The 22,441-nt window shown below is 40.8% G+C and overlaps 1 protein-coding gene across 2 annotated transcripts; it reads right to left on the reverse strand.

The window, feature by feature from the left end:
• Window positions 1-5,124: 5,124 nt before the first annotated feature.
• On the reverse strand, window positions 5,125-6,798 carry CLDN34 (claudin 34). 2 transcript variants are annotated; one of them, XM_081965410.1, is made up of 2 exons: window positions 6,720-6,798; window positions 5,125-6,162 (listed from the first exon to the last, which is right to left on the reverse strand). In XM_081965410.1, the coding sequence occupies exons 1-2, from the start codon at window positions 6,749-6,751 to the stop codon at window positions 5,142-5,144; spliced, it is 1,053 nt and encodes a 350-aa protein (XP_081821536.1). In that variant the 5' UTR covers window positions 6,752-6,798; the 3' UTR covers window positions 5,125-5,141. The 2 variants fall into 2 exon arrangements, with proteins under 2 accessions (XP_081821536.1, XP_081821535.1); XM_081965409.1 differs by having other exon boundaries at window positions 5,125-6,165; window positions 6,720-6,792.
• Between the last annotated feature and the right edge of the window lie 15,643 nt (window positions 6,799-22,441).

Below are 22,441 nucleotides of genomic sequence, written 5' to 3' on the forward strand. Positions count from 1 at the left end.
AGGTTGAGAATCACTGTGCTATGATATTGCTTTAGTTATATTCACTTAACAGCGTGATGGGCAGCATATACATCTAATAGATAAATATACGCCTACAAAGAGGAGAAGGTAGTCCCATCACTGTAGTGGGTTCTAGACTTACACGTTCCAATTTATGGCCATGACTGTTGGTCTTTTAGGTAAGTCTGGGCTGCAGACAGCAGACCAGAAATGTTCTGAGTTCATCGTTTAGAGAAAATCTGCAATCTAGTGTAATTTCCAGAAACATATTGATTAAAATTGAACTGTTTCCAATTTATTTTCACACTTTGACAAATACTGTCATCTTGGTTTGATTTTTGAACAGTAGTGTTTATATTGCATGTACTGTACATAATGCTTACAATCAAATGTTTAAAAATGGCAAAAGGCATTTGTAATTAATGTTTACATATACCATTCATAGCAATGAAATGAATTACATACATAGAAATTGTCAGAAATAATTTCTAACCATCACATGAAAAATAGTTGCACAAAAGGAGTATCATAATGCATAGTTAAATAATCTATTGGGAAATGCAGAGCAGATTATATACTTTATGAGAAACTCAACACACTTGTTGGTCTCTTGCAGAAATACATTTGATATTGGTGCCTTTGTATAATGGCCACAAGAAAACAGCAAGAATGGAGAAGAACATCACTACAGCAACCTGCAGAGAGAGAAATTACACCACATTTCCTTCAGTGATTATTTGATACCAAGGATGAAAGCCTTCTTGAAAGTATTTGGGTAAATATTAGAGGGGAAAGAAATGAAATTGAGTTGTTTACTGCAGGCCACCCAACCAAGCTGAGGAAGTCGATGAACTCTTTGCTGTTCAGTTAACCTAGGTGTGCAGAACATATACCACAGTACTAAAGGGGGACTTTAACTGGGAAACAAATTCTGCAGTGAATGGCATATGACATTCCTGACATGCCTGGCTGACAACTTTGTTACCCAAAAGATAGAGGAGGAAACTAGATGGTCAGCTGTACTGGATTTCATTCTTATTAATAGAAATGAAACGGTTGTACACAAGGGGCTGCTTCTCCACTCCTTTCAAGAAAGTAAAGACTCTTGAAACATCAGCATTTCAAAAGGAACCTTTTATTGAAGGAGAGGGATTGCAAGACAAAAGAAAGCAGGATCTAAAGTTCCCTACAAACTTGAAATTTGGCATGTATGTTCTTCTTGGTTTCTAGGTGCTCGCTAAGAAAGGATTTTTTGAAATGACCATCAGATCATTACTATTTCTTAATAAAGTAATTAGCACACTCTAATACTAAGGAGTTCTACTCCTTACTACTATGGCTCATGTGCCATAAGGGGGGGAGCGCAGGGGGGTTGTGCGCGGGCATGCTGCTCATAATGCAACACACGACCCCCCAGCGCGCATGCATGCATGAGAAGCACTCCCCCCATTTTTTGCATGCTTTTTTCGCCCTCTCCAGGCTCCAGAGGCTTTATAGGAACCTGGGAAGGGCGAAAACAGCCTCCCCCCCCCACGGAGGCCCTCTGGATGCTTCAGGAACCTTCAGGAGGCTTCCCCGAAGCCTCTACAGGGCTTAAACCGGCTCTACGAGCAAACTGTTTAAGCCCTCCAGAGGCTTCAGGGAAGCCTCCTGAAGGTCCCTGAAGCCTCTGGAGGACTAAAAACAACCCTACAAGCAAACTTCCTCTGGAAGCTTCAGGGAAGCCTCCTGAAGGTCCCTGAAGCCTCCAGAGGGCTTAAACCGACCCTACGAGCAAACCGGAAGTCCGTTCCCGAACTTCCAGTTTGCCCATAGGCCCGTTTTTTTTGTGCTCCGGAGGCTTCAGGGAAGCTTCTGAAGCCTCCGGAGGGCCTACCGGGGGGGGGGGGGAGGCTCTTTTCACCCTCCCTAGGTTCCTATAAAGCCTCTGGAGCCTGGGGAGGGCGAAAAATGGCTTTAAAAAGCTGAACTCAGCTGACAGGGCAACGCCTCACATGCCCTGACAAATGGCTCCACCTGCCACCTGTGGCACGCGTGCCATAGGTTCGCCATCCCAGTTCTAGAATGTTGGCTATTCCTGCCAGCTTGGTGTCACCTGAAAATTTGATGAGTTCCCCATTTATTCCCTCATCCAAATCATTTATGAAGATGTTGAAGAGTACTGAGCCTAAAACAGAGCTTGGAGATGTTGGTGCATTCCAAAACCGACCCTGATAACAATTCCACAGAAGAGCAGCTAGAGGGGAGCAGAGTGTTCAGACTGTCTGTTGCCTTAATTACCAATTTCAATATTGAACTAATTATTTTATTTAAAATCAGCTTTTGATCTCCTGGGCAAAGGGTGGCAAACTGGTGAATTAATTCTTCCTTGTCATCTATAAATTGTGACTGTCTGTTAAGAACCGTGATGGCACAGTGGTTAGAGTGCAGTACTGCAGGCTACTTCTGCTGATTGCTGGCTGCCTGCAATTTGGCCGTTCGAATCTCACCAGGCTCCAGGTTGACTCAGCCTTCCGTCCTTCCGAGGTGGGTAAAATGAGGACCCAGACTGTTGGAGGTGACTCTGTAAACCACTTAGAGAGGGCTGTAAAACCACTGTTCAGCAGTATATAAGTCTCAGTACTATTGCTAAGTAGATCTGAGTTCTCGTTTTTACTATCCCTATCTTGTTCTATCCTTGTTAATAGAGAATTTGTTGTTTGGCCATTAATGTTTTAGAATTTTCAAGGTTGGAGTCAGCCTCCCTCACTATCTTGGCTCTCTGCCCAGACTTTAGCAGAGTCTGGATTTGAGTTGTATAACACCCGTATTGGCCGAATACAGTATTGCCTTGGAAAGGTTTTAATGAATAACATCTATGTTCTCTTATCTATGTTATCTGTGAATAACATAGATGGAAGAACAATCTGCCCAAAGATTATAACAATATTCTTTTACAACCATGTCCGCTGGGGAGCCAAGAAATCTCAATCAGTTCATTAGTGTGCAGTAGATTTTGGAACTTGGGCATTTCTATTTGCTTCCTTATCTAATTGAGAGATAGAGTTTCCCATTGGAGACCTTAATTCTTCAATCTTTTTATTTATTTGCTTCCAAGAGCTGATAAAATATAGCAATAACTATTTGTGCTTTCAAGAGGCAATTCTTAGCAACCAAATCCAAATCTCCTTTAAAATTTTCCCCTCTGTCTCCTCCTAATGGAGCCTCGTTTTCCACAGAACGGCAGTCATCCTCCTCCCAATCCCATAAATCTTTGGGAGTCTTTTGCCAAGGCTCAGGCAGCGTCCAGGTGCCAGAGAAATGGAGCTTGAGAATCCAAAGACATGGACATACCTGTGAGGAAGGAGGTTCCAAGCTGTATTATGAATCCTTAGCAGGTAAATTAAATACAAGAAAACATCATGTACCAAGAATTCAAATTAAATCAATATTTAATGATTACAGAAATGATGGAACACCATCATCTTTCCATATGGGAAAGTACAATGTCTTCATTTCTGTACTTGCCGGATAAGTTCCAATAGAACAGAATCTCCATAGAATCTCCATAGCCCAGGGTTGAACTGTGGAGACCTTGGTGTGCTCTGACCTCGTTTCTTGCTTGCAGATGTTTCATTACCTGGCATCATGGATCATTAACATCGTCAGTGCCGCTGGGGGGACTTTGCTCACTATTTATATACAATACAGGTAGTTCTTGACTTACGTCCATTCCTTTAGTGACCATTTGAATTTACAATGGCACTGGAAAGTGACCAACACCCGGTCTTCTCACTCACAACTGTTGCAGCATCCCCATGGCCATGTGATCAAAATTTGGCTGCTTGGCAATTGGCATCTATTTGTGATGGTTGCAGTGTCCCCAGGTCATTAAGATTGCCATTTGTGACTTTCCTTGCTGCCTTCTAATAAGCAGTGTTTGCTTAACAACTATGTTGTTAACTGTACAACTGCAAGTGATTCACTTACCAACCATGGCAAAAAAGGTAGTAAAATCGTGATTACCTAACAATTGCCTTTCTTAATAACAATGGAAATTTTGGTTTCAATTATGACCATAGGAGAGGACTATCTGTAATTTGCCTAGCTAGTGTTGGGGGCTTGATTTTCCCCTTGGTAGTGCCTTGGTTAGGGTATTATTTTCAGCTTGATTATTTGGCATTAATCCCTGCTTATCTGGGTATAGTAGGCTGCTGGAGAGGATATGTTCTGGTCTTTTTCTCTCTTGTGAATGGTATGTAAATGTAGATTATTTGTATTTGTCATTCATGGCTGGTTTGTCTGAATTCCAGAAATTCCCTAGCATTTTTGCATTTGGTTTGATCTAGGATGGCCACCGTTTTCCAGCTGAAACTATGGTTGAGTTGGTTTATGTGTTGTGAGATTAAGGAGTTTTCATTCTGATCAAGAATACATCTCTAAGTCAAAAAAGGGAAACAAAATTCCAAACCAAATTATTCAAGCTACAGAAACCAAGAGACAAATGAAGACAAAGGGGCAGTTAATATGTCCAACTCTCCACTTAGCTACTGCAGACCACAATATGCTCAGAAAGCCTTCAATTATAGCATAGATAAGGCTACTAATAATATTTATTTTCAGTAAAAAATGAATTATTTTGTAACTGTACAATGAAAATTGAAACCAAAATAAATACAGTAGAATTTGTCAATAGAATATAAAAACAATGTTCTACAGTATATAGCATTATAACAATATACCATTTAAAGAAAACCTATTTAAATATTATAATATTTAAACATATTGTTTACAATATATTACAATTGTTTAAAAATATTGTTTACTATACAATATTGTTCAATAGCATTTTTTCTCATTTGGTGTATTTGAGGTAGACAGATGGTATGAGTTGAATGGCAGGGCTCTGAGGCTGTGAGTCAGAAAGAAAGATGGGGAGGGGGCTTCATCTGTTTGAGCAGCTCAAGACTTCCACCCTTGTGATGGTATGTTCTTGGCATGACATCAGGTGCAAGGATTCAGATCAACTCTGGGAATAAGCCAAAGTAGTTACTTTAGATAGATGAGAGGGGAGGGAGGGAGGGAGGGAGGGAGGGAGACAGACAGACAGACAGACAGACAGACAGACAGACAGACATAGACAAAAGACACAAAAGCCTTTCCTAGTCTGGCCGGTGATGCTTCCTCCTTGGATGTGATTCCGTGCTGGCCAGCCTCTTAACTGCCTCCTCACCTTCAACCTGGGATTCGACCAGATATGGAGTAACTAATACAATAGGGACCTCCTTAGCATCCTCAAGCAGTTGCTGTTGCATTGATGGTACAGACTCTTTCTTTATATCTCCACGATGCACAGATGTTACCGCATCAGGCCGGAGGAGCTCAGGCTCCTCTTTCTGTCGTTGGTCGATTGTCCCAGAAGAACCTGTATTTACACACATCTCGACTGTTGCCAGAGATCCAACTGCTGGGGATAAAAGAAGATTTTCTCGATGGCTTTGAAAAATGCGTTTATTGCACATGATCATAACACCACTCACCATTAATAAAAGTGCAGAAATATAGCCAATATAAATAGCAGCTCCAATCTCCTGGTACACTGGAGAAGTAGGCATATTGAAAGACTCGGGAAACATAATGTCTGCATTAATCAAGACGGAATAACTGTTCCAAGAAATGGGAATTAAGATTATGATTCCTGTTAGGAAGTTCATGAGGCCTCCAACGTTAAAAAGGGTGAGCAAAAATGTTTTGTGTGTGATGGATCTGACAACATTCCACAAGGCAAAGCTCATGAAAGTTATCCCCACCGCTCCCACGATGCAACACAAGCTCAACAGATCTTGAGCCAGGAAAATTTCATTGGGCAGCTTCTTCAGGTCTTCAGTGAATTCCTCACAGTGGACGTATCTGTTTTGTGGATGAGTGCTGTGCAGATAACAGGCTCTCCAGATTCCGATCCATAACAAGCCAGGATACAAGTTGTCCTTACTTTTAACATGCCATAATCTCCAGTGATCGGTGGCTGTTGAGGTAATACACAGGATCCATCCTAAGATACTAAGCAAATAACCACCAAACTGGGCCCTATTAATCCAGACTGACCATTTTGTAATCATGGATTCTGTTTCACTTGGCGCTTGCCAATTAAGTGGTTTATTGGTCATGTACATGAACTTCGAACTGCTGAAATAAAATAAAAACAAAATAGCTCAACATACGGTCTATGTGTGCTATTATTCTGACACCTATACATAAATACATGAATAAACTAGCAGTGTAAAAGGCATTCACCACTGATTCTATTGGAAGTAAATTTCTCCAATTGATTTCTTGGTAGTATAAGTTTATTTATTAATCAAATTTAGATGTTACCCATCACACTTTCTAAGTGACTCTGAGTGGTTTACAAATACAAAGGAAAAATATTTTTTAAGTTGCTTATAAAAAAGTAATGCCTTTAAAAGGTTTAAATCAAATATGTTGGCATTAAAATAATACTGACAATTGTCAAGAAAAAGCAAGGTATTACCTTAACAGTTATAGAACTTCGTGAGATGTATTCAAATGTCAAATACGTTATGAATATCAAAACTGAAGAAATTCTGCCCCCCTTAACATACCGTAATTTAATTATTCTTTCTACATACTACAAATTGAACAGGACATATTATTGAAGGATTAAATACAAATCCCACTTAGAATAACAATCAGAGTTCGCATAAATGGAAGCTACCTACCTTGAAGGCAGAAGACCTTCATTACTCCTCATTGCAAATATCTTAGACTATGAACTATGTTGGTGACTGTAAGTTTGCTGAAACAAAACAAAAGATAATAGTTTAACTTTCATTTATATAGGGGGTTTGTGTGTGTGAGAGAGAGAGAGATCCCTGAGAACACACACACACAAGATTATGACATAGTAGGAACAATTTCCTCTTGGATAAATATCTGGGATAGTTGTCAGAAATAATTCTTCTAAACTGTACCAGTGTTTTTTAACCTCAACAATTTCAAGCACAGTATGGTTGGAATGAGCTGATATTGCTGTAACACAGGGGGCCTCAACCTTCCTAATGCCGCGACCCTTTAATACACTTCCTCATGTTGTGGTGATCCCCAACCATAAAATTATGTTTTCCATATTTTTTCGAAAGTATGTGTTTTCCGATGGTCTTAGGCGACCCACAGGTTGAGAACAACTGCTGTAACATGTAACAGGTAGCTTACACAATAGCCCTGGAATTATATTTGAAGTAAAAAAACGATATCCCCTCAATTGATGATCACGGACAGACAGTTGCAACTGTCTCTCAGGATCTCCAATGCCAAATGACCAGCATCTATTCTTCTCCAAAACGTCCGTTTTCAACTGTCACTGAGCATTCCAACTGTCACTCCTCAACTGACAAACCACAGAATTCCAATGACCAATCTCAGTAAACAGTTTTCATCTTTCTTTCAAATTAATGCGGACGTTTATATAGAAGCAAAATAAACTAATCCAATGTAGCCTCAATGTAAAATGGTATATCTTGCTTGACCCTCAATCTGCCAGTTGGAGCTAGCGGTTTATCTCCACTGAATTCCCTTCTGAAGCAATTAAAAGTACAAAATGTTGCAAAGAGATGCTTTGCAACAAACCAAAGGGATCAAAATAAATAAGAGAGAGTTGAGAACAAAGAAACAACAGTGGAGAAGAGAAAGGTGGGCCGAATGTGTACACTTTGGCTTTTAAATAAATGTCTAACTCTAAATAACTAGATGTCTCATTTGGTACAGCAACCAAACAGAACAAATACAGACTCCAACAGATAGTCAAAACTGTGAAAAGAATAATAGCAATAGCACTTAAACTTATATACCGATTTACAGCCCTCTCTAAGCAGTTTTACAGAGTTAGCACATTGCCTCCAACACTCTGGGTCCTCATTTTACGGACCTTGGAAGGATGGAAGGCTGAGTCTACCTGGAGCCAGTGAGAATCGAACTGCTGGCAGTGAGCAGAGTTAGCCTGCAATACTCCATTCCAACCCCTGCTGCACCATGGCAACCATCCTGCCTTCCACAGAAGACCTGTATATTGTGCAGATCAGGGCTAAGAAAGTACCTACAGACCCCCTCACATTCTGAACATAAACTGTTTCAACTTCTCCCCTCAGGATGTCCTATAAGGCAGTACATCCCAAAGACACAGGGACAGTTGAAGAAGCTTCTTGGATGAGGAGCGAAACATCTTCAAAGAAAAACCAGAAAGTCCAGTTGAAAAAGGAGCTTTGGGACAACCATAACATGAATGAATGAGAATCTCCATAGATAAATGTATCATCATTCGGTATTAAACAAATGGTGATTTGTGGGCAAGCCACATTCCTGGAGGAGGCTAATGACAAGGCCACCCTTCTGACGGAGCCTCTGGGAAAGTTTAAAAGGCTGGGAGAGGCAGATTCTCTTTGGAAAGGATTTGAACATCCCTGAAGTCCTCACTTTGGTCTTACCAGATTTATATCTTGGGCACTCGAGAATCAATTGGGCTAGATCTCTGGATCTATAGATCACTGATATAGCTGAGCTTGTCCGAACTGAAACTGGGAAGGGAATCTGAGGGCAGGGTGGTTGTGGTCCTAGACCGAGATTGCAGAGGAAAACTTGAGCCTCCCACCTAGTGGAGGAAACAGCAGTAGTTCTACTGAGGGAGAATCAGATGCCCAGCTCATTTTGGAAAAATTAGCCCAGTGAAAGAGACAGATGAGCCAAAAGTCGGGGACTTCCTGTACTTGGGAAAGAAAACATTAAAAGGTATCCCAGCAACTTTCCGGTAGGAAATGAGCTCTCAGCGCCTGTCTTTCGACACCTCTCCCTCCCTGGCATTAACTGATCAAGGAGCGAAGCAACCTAGAACTAAGGAGAAAAGTCCCGATAGTGAGAACAATTAACCAGCGGAACGACTTGCCTCCAGAAGTTGTGGGCTCTTCATTTCCCTTAGCTGTTTCTTGATTTCTTCCTGGCCCTGTAAAATTTGTTGAAGCATTTGTTGAAAATCTATCTCTGTAGTCTTAGGTTGCATCAGTTCTGTTATCTTTGACTGTGTGGCTGGACTGGATGTTGCAGATGTTGGAGCAGAAGTGGCAAAGCCAGGTTTTCCAGGAGGTGGTCTTTTTGGAGACATGGTTTAAAAAGCAAAGAGATCAGTCAGTGTAGAAACTGGGCAGCTGGAGAAGTAGAGCAGGCAGGCGAGTCCAGAAGGCAGAGGATCCAAACAGGTGGGAGTTTCTTTAGTCACTCTAGCAATAGATGAAGGTTTTTTCTCCAAAGAGTTCAGAAAATCACAATCCACAAGAGATTCCTCTGGGCGACTCGGAGACAAAGACCGGAAGCCTGAATTTTAAAGGTGGAGTCAGGTTTCACAGTTCATGAAGACAACGGAAGTGTGCCATCTTGCCCTGCCAGCTTTGGGCTCAGAGGCATAGAAAATTTTTTAAAGGTTCACAAAGTTCTCAGGTCATCAATAAGTTCTGGAACTAAGTCCCATGAAAAACACTTTTTTCTAGAATTAATATGCTGATTTTTTATGATTATGTATTAATGTTTGATATTTAGATGTAACCTATGAGTTTGGAGGGAGGGGGCGTCTGCCACACTTGCAACTGCCAAAATTTGTAACCATTCCACTTACCCTTTTCCTTATAAATGTTTTTTAAAAACCAATAAAACTTTTTGAAAAAAAAAAAAAGAAGTTGTGGGCTCTGGGCAATCTTGGCGCGTTCACAGCGGAGGAGATCGGCCTCGGCTTCGGCTTCAGGTGGGCGGCGCAGTGAGGGTGTCCGTCCCGCAGACAGGGAAGAGCAGCAGGGCGCTCTTTCCTTCGGCTCTCGCCCGTGGCTCTGCTGGGGGTGACCGCAGCAGTCTCCGGCTTCCCTGCACCAGACTGGCCATGCCGCGGAAGCTAGGCCATCGAGCCTCGCGGGAGCGCCCGCCTGCCCCTCGACGAACTCGGCATGCGATGGCAAAGTGGGCGTCGTGGCGGAGGCGGTGAGCGGCGGCTGCCTCAACGGCTGGGCCCAACCACGCCTTCGCGCCCCTCCAGCGGGCTCTTTCGAGGAGGGGCGCCCGAGATCCTGGAGGCCAAGTTGGGCGCCGGCAGCCAGCTCCAGGGAGCGGAGGGCAAGCCGTCCGGCGCGGCTGGGGCTCTCCCGAATAGGAGGCGCTGTCGGGGAGCGCTGGGCCCCGCAGCCAGGGAGGGCAGGCAGCAGCCCCTGCCAGGCCAGTCTCGGACACTCCCTCCGCGGGACTCCGGGGGTTTGGAGACGGCCTCTCCATGGTCCCGAGGCTGCCTGGCGGTTGAGTTGCCCGACTGGTGCGGCGCTCGCGATTCCCAATCAGATGGGCGGTCGGGCGGGCTCGTGGGAAGGCACCGGGCTTGGATTCCGCGCGGGGCAATCTCGCCTCCTTCTGGGATGGATAGATGGAAGGGGCGCCGAGGGAGTCATTGGTTTGTGCCGGGTGTGAAGACTTTTACAACGGACTTCAGCGGCTCTAACAGCTACATAGTTTCATGCATTTTTCTGTTCTTCTTTTTACACAATTACCTTAGTGATTGAATAGGTTTGACAAAAGAGTTTAATGGATGTTTATTTCTTCACTTTTTATGAGGTTTTTAATCTTTTTGTGCTGTGACCTCAATGTCAAGTCTTAGCACTAAATCTCTCTCACACACCCAACACACACACAGGTGTGTGAGAGACTTAATTATTATATATATATATGTATGTATGTATGTATGTATGTATGTATGTATGTATGTATGTATATATATATATATATATATATATATATATATATATATATATATATATATATATATATATATATATATATATATATATATATATATATATATATATATATATATATATGTCTTTGGTTGTTCGGGTTTTCTCCCGCGTAGAATTGGAAGTATCTTCACGACGTTTCGATGAAGTCTCATTCATCATCTTCAGGCTGCTGCTTCCGGCTTGGTGCTTCTGGCTTGGTGCTTCCAGGAGCAATGCTCCTGGAAGCACCAAGCCAGAAGCACCAAGCCGGAAGCAGCAGCCTGAAGATGATGAATGAGACTTCATCGAAACGTCGTGAAGATACTTCCAATTCTACGCGGGAGAAAACCCGAACAACCAAAGACATACATACAAACACCCGCGAAAACCTCAGAAAATATATATATATATATATATATATATATATATATATATATATATATATATATATATATATATATATATATATATATATATATATATATATATATATATATATATATATATATATATATATATATACATATATACATACATACATACATACATACATACATACATACATACATACATATATATATATATATATATATAATGTTTTCGTAGATTTTCACGGGTGTAGGTATGCTGGTTTTGTTGTATTCGGGTCTTAATATATATATAGGCATACCAGGGGTTGTATTACAACAGGGGTTGTAATATATGCTGGTTTTGTTGTATTCGGGTCTTTTCCCGTGTAAGGTTGAGATTGTCTTTGCAACGTTTCGGCAGGATCACACCTGCCATCTTCAAGCTGTGGGCTTAAAATGGGAACGGAGCTGCCGTCTTTCTGTAAGTCTTGGTGGGAGGGGATGGGGTGGTGGCTTTGTTTCAGTAAGTGGAATGATTGGTTGTGTGGTTGTATCATGATTGGTAGATTGGTGCTGATTGGTGCAGGTTGTGTGTGCATTGTTGTTTTGTATTTTAACGGCTTGGGTGGTGGGTGGTGTTCGTTTGTTGGCTAGGGCTGGTTTCCAGATGTTTGGTAGGCGGGAGGTATCATCACGTTTGTTCATGCTGTGGGGGTGTTTCTCTATTTCGATGGCTTCCATGATATATATGGGTGTTTATATGTACGTCTTTGGTTGTTCGGGTTTTTTCCCACGTAGAATTGGAAGTATATTCATGACGTTTCAATGAAGTCTCATTCATCATCTTCAGCTTGGTGCTTCCGGCTTGGTGCTTCCAGGAGCAACGTGAGGTCTCGGCCGGTTCCTTTTTTTAACTGCCAGTGGGGATTTGAACTGATTGGGTGGGAGCTTGGCTGCATTCTGATTGGGAGGAGGTGTATTATGATTGGTAGGGGGCTTGGCTGTGCTCTGATTGGATGGGAGTTTGGCTGTGCTCTGATTGGATGGGGGCGTGTTCTGTATGGGTGGGGCCTTGGTTGTGCTTGTGTTAGTCTGAGTTGCAGAGGGATTTGAGCTGGTGAGTTGCGTTACTGTTGTTTGGCTTCGCGTTTGTGGTAGTGCAACATCTCCGTGATGGGCATCAGTTTGCTTCATGTATGGATTGGAGGGGTTTAAAATGGCTAATAATGCAGCTGTGGTCTGGATTCTGGTTTGTGGTCGGGCTTCTGGTTTGAGGTCATCCTCGGTGTGGGTTTGGGCTTGCTTTTTGCGTGCATGTGTGATAGTGACATCCTGTGTGGTTTTCGTGAGTGCGGGTCTGGTATCATTTTTCGTGTTAGGGACTCGTTTGTTAGTGAGGGCGGGTTTCCAAATGGCTGGTAGGCAGGAGGTATCATCTCGTTTATTCATGCTGTGTGGCCATTTTTCTATCTCAATAGCTTCTCTGATTATTCTGTTGTTAAAGTGTTCAATTTTGGCAATAGTTCTGGTCTTTTAAAAGTCTATATCATGTCCTGTGGCTTTGAGGTGTTGGACCAGGGAAGAAGTTGGTTCCTCCTTTCTGACTGAGTTTTTGTGTTCTTCAATGCGTGCCTTTATTCTTCTGTTGGTCTGTCCGATATATGTGGTGGGGCAGGTGGTGCATGGGATTTCATATACTCCTTGATTTTCTAACTATTTTGTCTTTGGGGTTTCTTAGGATGGTGGATATTTTTCGGTTTGTGTAGAATGCTGTCTTGATGTTGTGTTTGTGGAGGATCTTGCTAATTCTGTCTGTGGTGCCTTTTATGTATGGGAGGAGGGCTTTGCCGTTTTCTTGTTTACTGTCTTGGATTTTAGTGGGGTTTTCTTTTTGGATTAGGTTAGTGATATTGTTTCTTTGGAATCCGTTGGATGTTAGTACGTTGGTGAGAGTGTGTAGTTCGGTTTTGAGGTGTTGTTCGTCAGCTAAGCGTTTTGTTCTGGAGATGAGTGTCTTGGCTACAGAGTTGATCTGTGCTGGGTGGTGGTGTGAGAGTGCGTGTAAATAGCGGTGTGTGTGTGTTTTCTTTTGGTAGATGGTGTGTCCTAGGGATCCATTGGATTTCTTATAGACTAAGACATCCAGGAAGGGGAGTTGGTTATTGGCTTCTGTTTCCATGGTGAACTGTATTTTGGGGTGTAGGCTGTTGAGGTGTGTGAGGAAGTTGTCCAGTTTATCTTTCCCGTGTGGCCAGATTACGTATCTGAGCCAGAGTTTGGGTTTGTGATCGGATTTTTCTAGAGCTTGGGTTTCAAAGTGTTCCATGTAGAGGTTAGCAATGACAGGTGAGAGGGGTGATCCCATGGGTGCTCCTTCTATTTGTTTGTATTTTTTCCGTTATAGATGAAGTATGTGTTGGATAGGCAGTGGTTGGTCAGATCTAGGATATGTTTGGGGGGGTTGTATTTGTTTTGGATAGCTGTCAAGGCTTCTTTGATTGGTACTTGGGTGAAGAGGGATATGACATCGAAGCTCACTAGTAGGTCGCTGGGCTGTAAGTTTTGTTTCTTTATGATCTCTATGAACTGGAATGAGTTTTTTACGTGTGAGGTGATGGATTCTGTATAGGGCTGTAGTTGTTTGGCGAGAAATTTGGCTAGGTTTTGTAGAGGTGAGCCTATGGAGCTGACTATGGGTCTGAGTGGGGTTCCTTCTTTGTGTATCTTGGGGAGACCATAGAGCTTAGGGCATCTGGATGATTTTTCTCTGGGAATGATTCTTTGCTGGATCTCTTCGCTGATGGGGGAGGCTTTTATTTTGGATCTGGTGGTTTTTTCTAAGTAGGTGGTGGGATCCGTGCTTAGGGGTTTGTAAGTGGAGTCTTGGAGTAGGTTGGTTAATTTGGTTTGGTAGTCAGATGTGTTCATGACCACCGTGGCTTTCCCCTTGTCTGCTGGAAGGATTATTATGCTAGTGTCTTCTTTTAGGTTAAGTAGTGCTGTCTGTTCTTCTTTGGGTAAGTTGCTTTTGGGGGGCTTGCTGGTGCAGAGGATGTTGGTGATTTCGAGTCTGATTCTGTTAGCGTCATCAGGGTTGATTTTGGTCAGGCTGGTTTCTACTCCGCATATAATGGTTTCAGTGGGGATGTGTTTGGGAGCTACTGCAAAGTTGAATCCTCTGGCAAGGACATTGGTTTCAGCTTTGGTGAGGATCTTGTCTGAGATGTTATGCACTGGCTTTTCCTTGGGTGATATTTTTTGATGTGCTTGGGAAGCCACAGGTAAGTAGTAGGTACTTGCTTTAGTTAGTCCTCCTGCTGCTAAAGACAGTCCTGGGCAGTTTGAGTGCATTTGGGCAGCGGCTTAAGTGCAACCAAGGCCCACTTGGACCACAACCTCTCCTGCCGAGGCTAGGACCCCTGCCCTAGAAATGCTTTGCAAGCCAACCCATGGCTGTCTAGATCCCTTCCCTAGGAAGCACCTGAAGTGTGCTAACCCACATCCTGAGGACACACCCAAAGGGTTAGGGTTAACGTACCATTGAAGACTTCTGAGCAGCTAGGAATTGGGGAGTGGGCAGTGTTTGCTTAAATGGACTCCATTTAAGAGAACAGGAAGGCCTGGAGGAACATTGTCCATAGAGTTGTGATGGGTCGGACTTTGCAACTAACAACAAAGATGTTCGCTAATGTTACACCCGCATTGCCTGTTTAACTCGGTCTGCCACCGAACCCCTCAATTCCTAGCAGCTCATAAATCTTGGCTGAGGGAGGAGCTACGTGTCGCAGCGATACCACGGCTTTTTCCAGTTACTCTGGATTAGCCGCAGAATCCGGATCATTTGGACGGTCCAATTGGACCCAAGCCAAGAGGTACGGGAAAACCCAGAGCATCCAGAGACACCCGTAAAGTCTCTGGAGACTCAGGGGAAAACTCCTTTTGCCGGTGATCAAGAGCCAGCCCCTAGGCTGCCAAAGCTGCTGACAGCTCCACAAAGCAAGAGCAGGAGAGAAAGAAGCATGCCGTTTTTGGTGAGACTACTTATAAAGTTTTTTCTTTATTATAAAGAGGACACCCTAAAACTGGAGATTCAAGGAAAATAGAGTATATAATTGGAAAACTAGAGGCGGGTTTGAACAGGGTTAATTGAAACCGTCCAGGGTTTCTTTCCCTTTTTACTACCGGAAGCCAGACTGGACTCTTGTTACAATTTAATGTGGATTTGTTGTTGAAGCTTTCTCTTTACTTCCAACTCCTTTTTTTTAGAAGTGATTTGATTGGAACTATTCTCTTTTTCTATTTAATGCCTTAAAGATCCCTTGCTTTTTTTTTTTTTTTTTGAATACTTCTTACTAAAGGCAGCGCTTTAAGGGGCTAGTAGGGACTGGATACATTTTAACACTGCCATCTAGTGGATTTTGAAACAACGTTACTAAATTTTACTGCTGGAATTATTTAGAGAAAAACTCTTCTATTCAAGGTTAAGACCTGATAAGAGGCAAGCGTTACACTTCTTTACTGCAGGCTTCTTCTTGTGGATCTTTAGTGCCTGGAAACCTATCTTGGAAGATGAATGAAAATGTGTAAGGGAAAGTTGGAGTGACCTTGGAAACTACATCAAGAACTTTGAACTCCCTTCTTCATGTTTTTGGCTGAGAGTGTTTATATTACTCTGCCTGGGATGTGATGATTCTTTTTTTGTGTGTGTTGTTTGCTGTACTTCATCCTTCTTCTTTTTTTGAAGCCCTGAAGCGCTGAATATTCCCCCCCCCTTTTTTTTTTGCCTTTTTGAAATATTGGAGATACAACTTTTTTTCCCTCCCTCTTCCTTTATTCACCCTTATTTTTATAGATTGTCTTTTTGCCCTTTTTGCCCTTTCTTCCCTTATTTTTTATCATACTCTCTATATCCTCTCTATCTTAATCTTGACCTCTCTGCTTACTTTTTCTATCCAACCACTACACACTTTTCCTCTCTCCCCCTTTTTCCCTTCCCTTCTTTCTCTCTTTTTTTCCTTATAGTTTATTGCAATTGGATTGAGCTACAAAAAAAAAGAAAGAAGAAGAAGCGAGAATAAATTAGCAAGATGAGTAGAAAGCCAACACCAGTGGGCTCCACAACAACGACCCTGCCTCTTCAACGGCAGGAGGACAAAGGCCAATACAAACTATGATTCAGCAGGAAAAAGAGAAGACTATATCATTAGATGCAATTATGCAAGCAATACAGAAACTTCAAACAAGCTCTGATGAAAAATTTGATACACTTGTAAAGAAGTTGGACAATGTGAAAACGAAGATGGAGACAATGGATCAGCGAATTGGCAACATAGAAAAAAACAACAGATAAAGCAGAGGGAAAGATAGAAGACATACAACAACGGGTTAAAAACAAGAAGATAATATGCAAAAAAATTGCTGAAAGAGAGTAACAAAGAGAGAAGAGGGATGAAGAATTTGACTCCAGACTGAGTGAAGTGGAAACAGAAAGCAGTGCAATAATCGGATGGGAGATGGAGCGTTCTGAATACTTCTTAAGATTTCAAAATATAATAGAAGAAAAGGGAGAAAATTTGCCACAAATAATATCTGAAATCCTGATAGAAATATTAGAGATACCTCAAGAGAAGATGTTGGACAGCATAGACGAGACATTCAGAGTAAATACAAGATATGCAACGAGAAATTCTCTTCCAAGGGAAGTCCATGTAAGATTTACTAAAAAAGCACTAAAACTACAAATATTACAAAAAACAAGAGATAGAAAATTGGAATATAAAGGCAAGGAGATTGTAATCTTAAAGCAAATACCAAGAAGAGTGAGAGAGAAGAGAAGAAAATAACAATTTTTGACCACAGTTTTACTTAAAATAGGAGTTAACTACAGATGGCTGATACCGGAAGGTTTAATATTTCTATGGAAAGGACAGAGGTACAGAATTGATACAATTGAAAAAGCAGAAGCTTTTTATACAGAACATCTGAGAGGAAATGCCAGGAAGTCTGGAAAAGAAGAACTACTGGTGCAATTGTTAGACACATCTAGAATGGAAACTGAGAAAATGGAGGGTGCTGTAGGTATTGAAGAAGGTGCTGAAGGGGGTGTAGAGATTAGAGAACAATGGGAACCGAGATCAACCAGAGCTATAAATCCTATATATAAAACATAAGGATGGAAGGAACAAAATTGTTTTCAATTAATATAAATGGACTTAATTCGGCAATTAAAAGAAGGAAAATATTTCATAAACTAGAAAAGTTAAAATTAGACATAATTTATTTACAAGAAGTACACATCCAGCAAAGACATGGCCATTTATTAATACAACCAAAACTTGAAATTTTTTTACTTCTTTAGCGGACTGTAAGAAAAGAGGAGTGACCTTTTATATCAAAGATAAAATTCCTGCAAAACAAATCTACACAGATGAAGATGGAAGAATTTTAATGGTGGAAATTATGGATAATGTAAGGAAAATACTTTTAATTGCAATATACGTACCTAATGAAAAACAGGATGAATTTTATAAAAAACTCCATAAGAAAATTTCTGACTTAGACTATGCTGATATTTCTACAATGGGAGACTTTAATGGTATTATAAACCAGAATATGGACCATAAAACCCATAAAACAACAAAATTAAATAGAAAAACACTCCCGAAGTCCTTCTTCAGGATGATGGATGAAATAAATCTAAAAGACGTCTGGAGAGGAAGAAATCCTACTAAAAAACAATGCACCTTCTATTCAAAAAGACATTTATCATTCTCTAGAATTGATATGATTTGGGCCTCAACGGATTTATTTGGCAGTGCACAAGAAGTGGAAATTGAACCAAATATTTGGGCGGACCACAATCCAATGACAATAAGATGGAGAGTGCAAAGAACAAGATCTAGATGGACCCCAAACAACATGATATTGAAAGAGAAAGACTTTGTAAAGAAAATGGGAAAAGAATTGACTTTTTTTAATTAAAGAAAATAAAAAAGAAGATACGTCTTTGCAGAATCTTTGGGACACAATGAAGGCCTTCTCTAGAGGTTTGATAATAGACTATGCAAGAAAGAGAAATTCAAAGAAAAGACAAATGTCCAAGGACCTAGAAAAAGACTATAGTATACTGGAAAAAGAACTACAGAAATTTCCACAAAAGAAAGAGATCAAAATAAAAATGGATACAATAAAACACAAAATGGACTTACTGGAAAAGGAGGAACTGGCACAAAAAATTAGAGGCGCTAAACATAACTACTTTGAAAATGCAAATAAACCAGGCAGATGGTTGGCATATAAACTGAGAAAGGAGAGAGGGGCCAAGAAAATACAACAACTAAGAGATGAACAGGGACAAATGCACTATGGAAATGTGGAAAAGAAGAAAATTATACAAGACTACTACGCCAAGTTGTATGAACAAGAGAATATAAAAGAGGAAGAAGGGAAACAATACCTACAAAATGCCAAACTCCCCCAAATACCAAATGATACAAGAACTATATTAGAAGATAAAATAACAATGATGGAGTTAACTGAAGCCCTTAAAAGACAAAATAATGGGAAGGCCCCAGGACCGGATGGCCTTCCTGTGCAATTTTATAGAACACAAGAGGAATCCTTGGCCCTTCCCCTGCTAGAAGTTATGAACGAAGTAATGACTGAAAGCAAAATACCTAACTCATGGCTGGAAGCATACATTACATTGCTACCTAAAGAGAAGGCAGACCATATGCAAATTAAGAACTATAGACCTATTTCCTTGTTAAACTCAGACTATAAGTTATTTGCTTCTATATTGGCAGAGAGGCTGAAAAAATATTTAAATGGGTTTATCAACCCAGACCAAAATGGTTTTTTTACCAAACAGGCAAATTAGAGATAATATAAGAACAATTTTGGATACCTTGGAATATTATAAGGCCCACCCGGAAAAGCAAATGGCTTTGATGTTCCTTGATGCGCAGAAAGCCTTTGATAATGTGAATTGGATATTTATGATACAACAAATGGAACAAATGAACTTTGGTAAGAATTTTATTCAAGCTATACAAACGATATATCACAAGCAAACAGCTAAGATAATGATAAATGGAGAACTGACAGATCCCATTGAAATAAAAAGAGGCACGAGACAAGGCTGTCCACTATCACTGCTACTTTTTGTCTTAACATTAGAAGTTCTAAATAGAAGGATTAGAGAAGAGGAAGAAATAAAGGGAATGACTATTAAAAAGAAGAATACAAGTTGCAAGCATTTGCAGATGATTTAGTTTTTATTCTTGAGGAGCCACTTGAATCTGCACCTAAATTGATAGGAAAAATTGAGGAGTATGGAAAAGTCGCAGGCTTGAAAATAAATAAAGACAAAACAAAGATTTTGACAAAAAATATACCATTAAAACAAAAAGAAGAATTGGTGGAAATTTTGGAAATGCAAATTACAAATAAAGTTAAATATTTGGGGATCTCTCTAACAGCTAGATGCAGTATCCTTAAAGAAGATAATTATCTTAGATTGAAGCAACAAATTGCAACAGATCTGGTGAAATGGGAGAATCTTCAACTATCAATGATTGGGAGAATCTCAACAATTAAAATGAACATTCTACCTAGAATCCTATACTTGTTTCAGACTATCCCAATTAGGTTGGGGAAAGACTATTTTGAAGATTTAAATAAAATGGTGTTGAAATTCATATGGCAGGGGAAAAAAGCAAGAATAAAACATAAATGGCTGCAAGATGCCAAATCAAGAGAAGGGTTGGGCTTACCTGACTGGGAACTGTATTATCAGGCAGCTAGTCTGATATGGATCAAGGAATGCATAATGCTAAGAAATGTTAGGCTTTTGAACCTAGAGGGTCACGACTTGTTGTTGGGATGGCATGCATTTTTATGGTATAAGGCAGTGGTGGGCAACCTTTTTTTTCAACTGAGCCAAATCTCGCCAAAACCACGATTGAAATTTATTTTGAGAGCCACATTTTTAAAACCGAAAATACATAGGATGGTACACTGTTTTTAGTTTCAATAAACTCTGGCATTTGAAGCACGCAAGTCTTAAAGCTGTCAAGTTACAAGATCCTTGCATCCCTAACCCTTTAGGAAAAAAACCCCAAGGGGTCTTCAAACCTGACAGCTTTAAGACTTGTGGACTTCAACTCCCAGAATTCCTCCTCCAGTCATGTTGGCTCAGGAACTCTGGCATTGAAGCATGCAAGTCTTAAAGCTGTCAAGTTGCAAGACCCTTGCACCCCTAACCCTTTAGAAAAAAAAACCAGGGTCTTCAAACCTGACAGCTTGAAGACTTGTGGACTTCAACTCCCAGAATTCTGAGAATTGAAGTCCACCAAGGGCATCAATCATATTAGCCCAGGGATCTGCAAAATTGGCTCTTAAGACTGGTGGACTTCAACTCCCAGAATTCTGAGAGTTGAAGTCCACCAAGGGCATCAATCATATTAGCCCAGGCAGGGATCTGCAAAATTGGCTCTTAAGACTGGTGGACTTCAACTCCCAGAATTCTGAGAATTGAAGTCCACCAGTCTTAAAACAGCCAACTTTGCAGACCTCTGTGTTAGCCCAAAGCCTGGCGCTGGGCGGGCCTTGCTCCCCCATTGGTGGAGCCCCAAGAAGCGAGGAGGGAGAAAAAGAGACGGAGGCCAAGGAGCTTCTCCCCCCCCCCCCCGGCAAAAATCTTATCAGGGAGCCGGCGGGCAGTAGCAAATTAGCTGATCACGCGGCGTGATCGGCTAATTTGCTACTGCCCGCCCAGCTCCCCGGTTAGGTTTTTGCTGGGAGGGGGCGGGGGGGAAGCTCCTTAGCCTCCGTTTCTTTTTCTGCCTCCTCGCTTCTCGTCCCCGCCCGACTTCAGGATCCTCCCTAATCATTGTGGGTCGAAAAGAAAAAAGGGAAAGGGGCGCTTGTTTTGAAGTGCCCGAGAGGAGGGAGGGGAGCGGGCGCCCGGCACACAGAAGAGCCACATTAAAGTGTGTAAAGAGCCGCATGTGGCTCGCGAGCCGCGGCTTGCCGACCACTGGTATAAGGGAACTAAAGCACATGGTTATTTTAGAAGGCATTATATAAGAGAGGCTTTGTTATTAAATTGGGAGAAGGTTAAGAGGTTGCATTACTTAAAAATTCTAGTCTGGATATCAACCATTGAAGCTTTTTCATATTCAATAATATATAAAAAGGAACAAACAGTTAGATACGCTGAATTATTAAATACAGAGGGTGAACAAATCTGTACAAGAATTGAAACAGGAAGGTATTGAAGTTAATTGGTATTCATATGTGCAAATACATTCTAGATACAATGAAGATTGAAAAAAGGAGGATTTTTATGATAAAATGTCTGAACTAGATAAAATCTTAACAGGTAACGATGAAAAAGTAATTAAAAAACTCTATGCCTACCTATTAGAGGTGAAATTACGGGAAGAACAAGTCAAAGAAACTATGTTAGCTATGTTGGGGGGAAAACTTTGGGCATAGGATTGATTTAGAAAAATGGCAAAAACTGTGGACTCAAAACTATAAAATAACAATGTCAACTGCATACAAAGAGAATTTGTATAAGATGTTTTACAGGTGGCACTTATCCCCAACGAGAATAGCAAGAATGTCTAAGAATAAATCCGAAAAATGCTGGAAATGTCATCAGACGGCGGGCACATTTTACCACATGTGGTGGACTTGTACTGAAGATAAAAGATACTGGACTAAAATCCACATGTGGCTGGAGAAAATGATGCAAAAACACACAGACTTAAAACCAGAACTCTTTTTATTGGGAATAATACCAGAAACGTACAACAAAGACTTGAAATATCTGATTATGAATGTTTTAACAGCTGCTAGAATTGTATTTGCCAAAAATTGGAAAAATTAGAAATTACCAACACAGGAGGAAATTATTCGGAAAATAATGGATTGTGCTGAAATGAGTAAGTTTACATTTGAAATTAGAGAACTAGAGGATGAGCAATTTTATAGAGTATGGGATTTGTTTTACCAATGGTTAGATAAAAAAAACTGGAAATGAAATTGTTTTCTTATGCAATAATAGAAAGTTATATTTACTGCTATGAAAGTTTTCTATTATTATTATTTTATTTTTTATTATGAAATAAGAGTACTTATTTACACGATATATGAAGAACAATAATGAATCTAATGTATAAGAGTGGGATGATTTGAATTTCTAGGTATAATTGTAGGTAGTGATCATTCTATAAAGATTTCTGCTATACTAAATGGACTAATGATGATGTAATGAACAATGGATAC

The sequence above is a fragment of the Natrix helvetica genome (genome assembly GCF_964273705.1).
Source record: "Natrix helvetica genome assembly, chromosome: 13".
Taxonomy (NCBI): Eukaryota; Metazoa; Chordata; class Lepidosauria; order Squamata; family Natricidae; genus Natrix; species Natrix helvetica.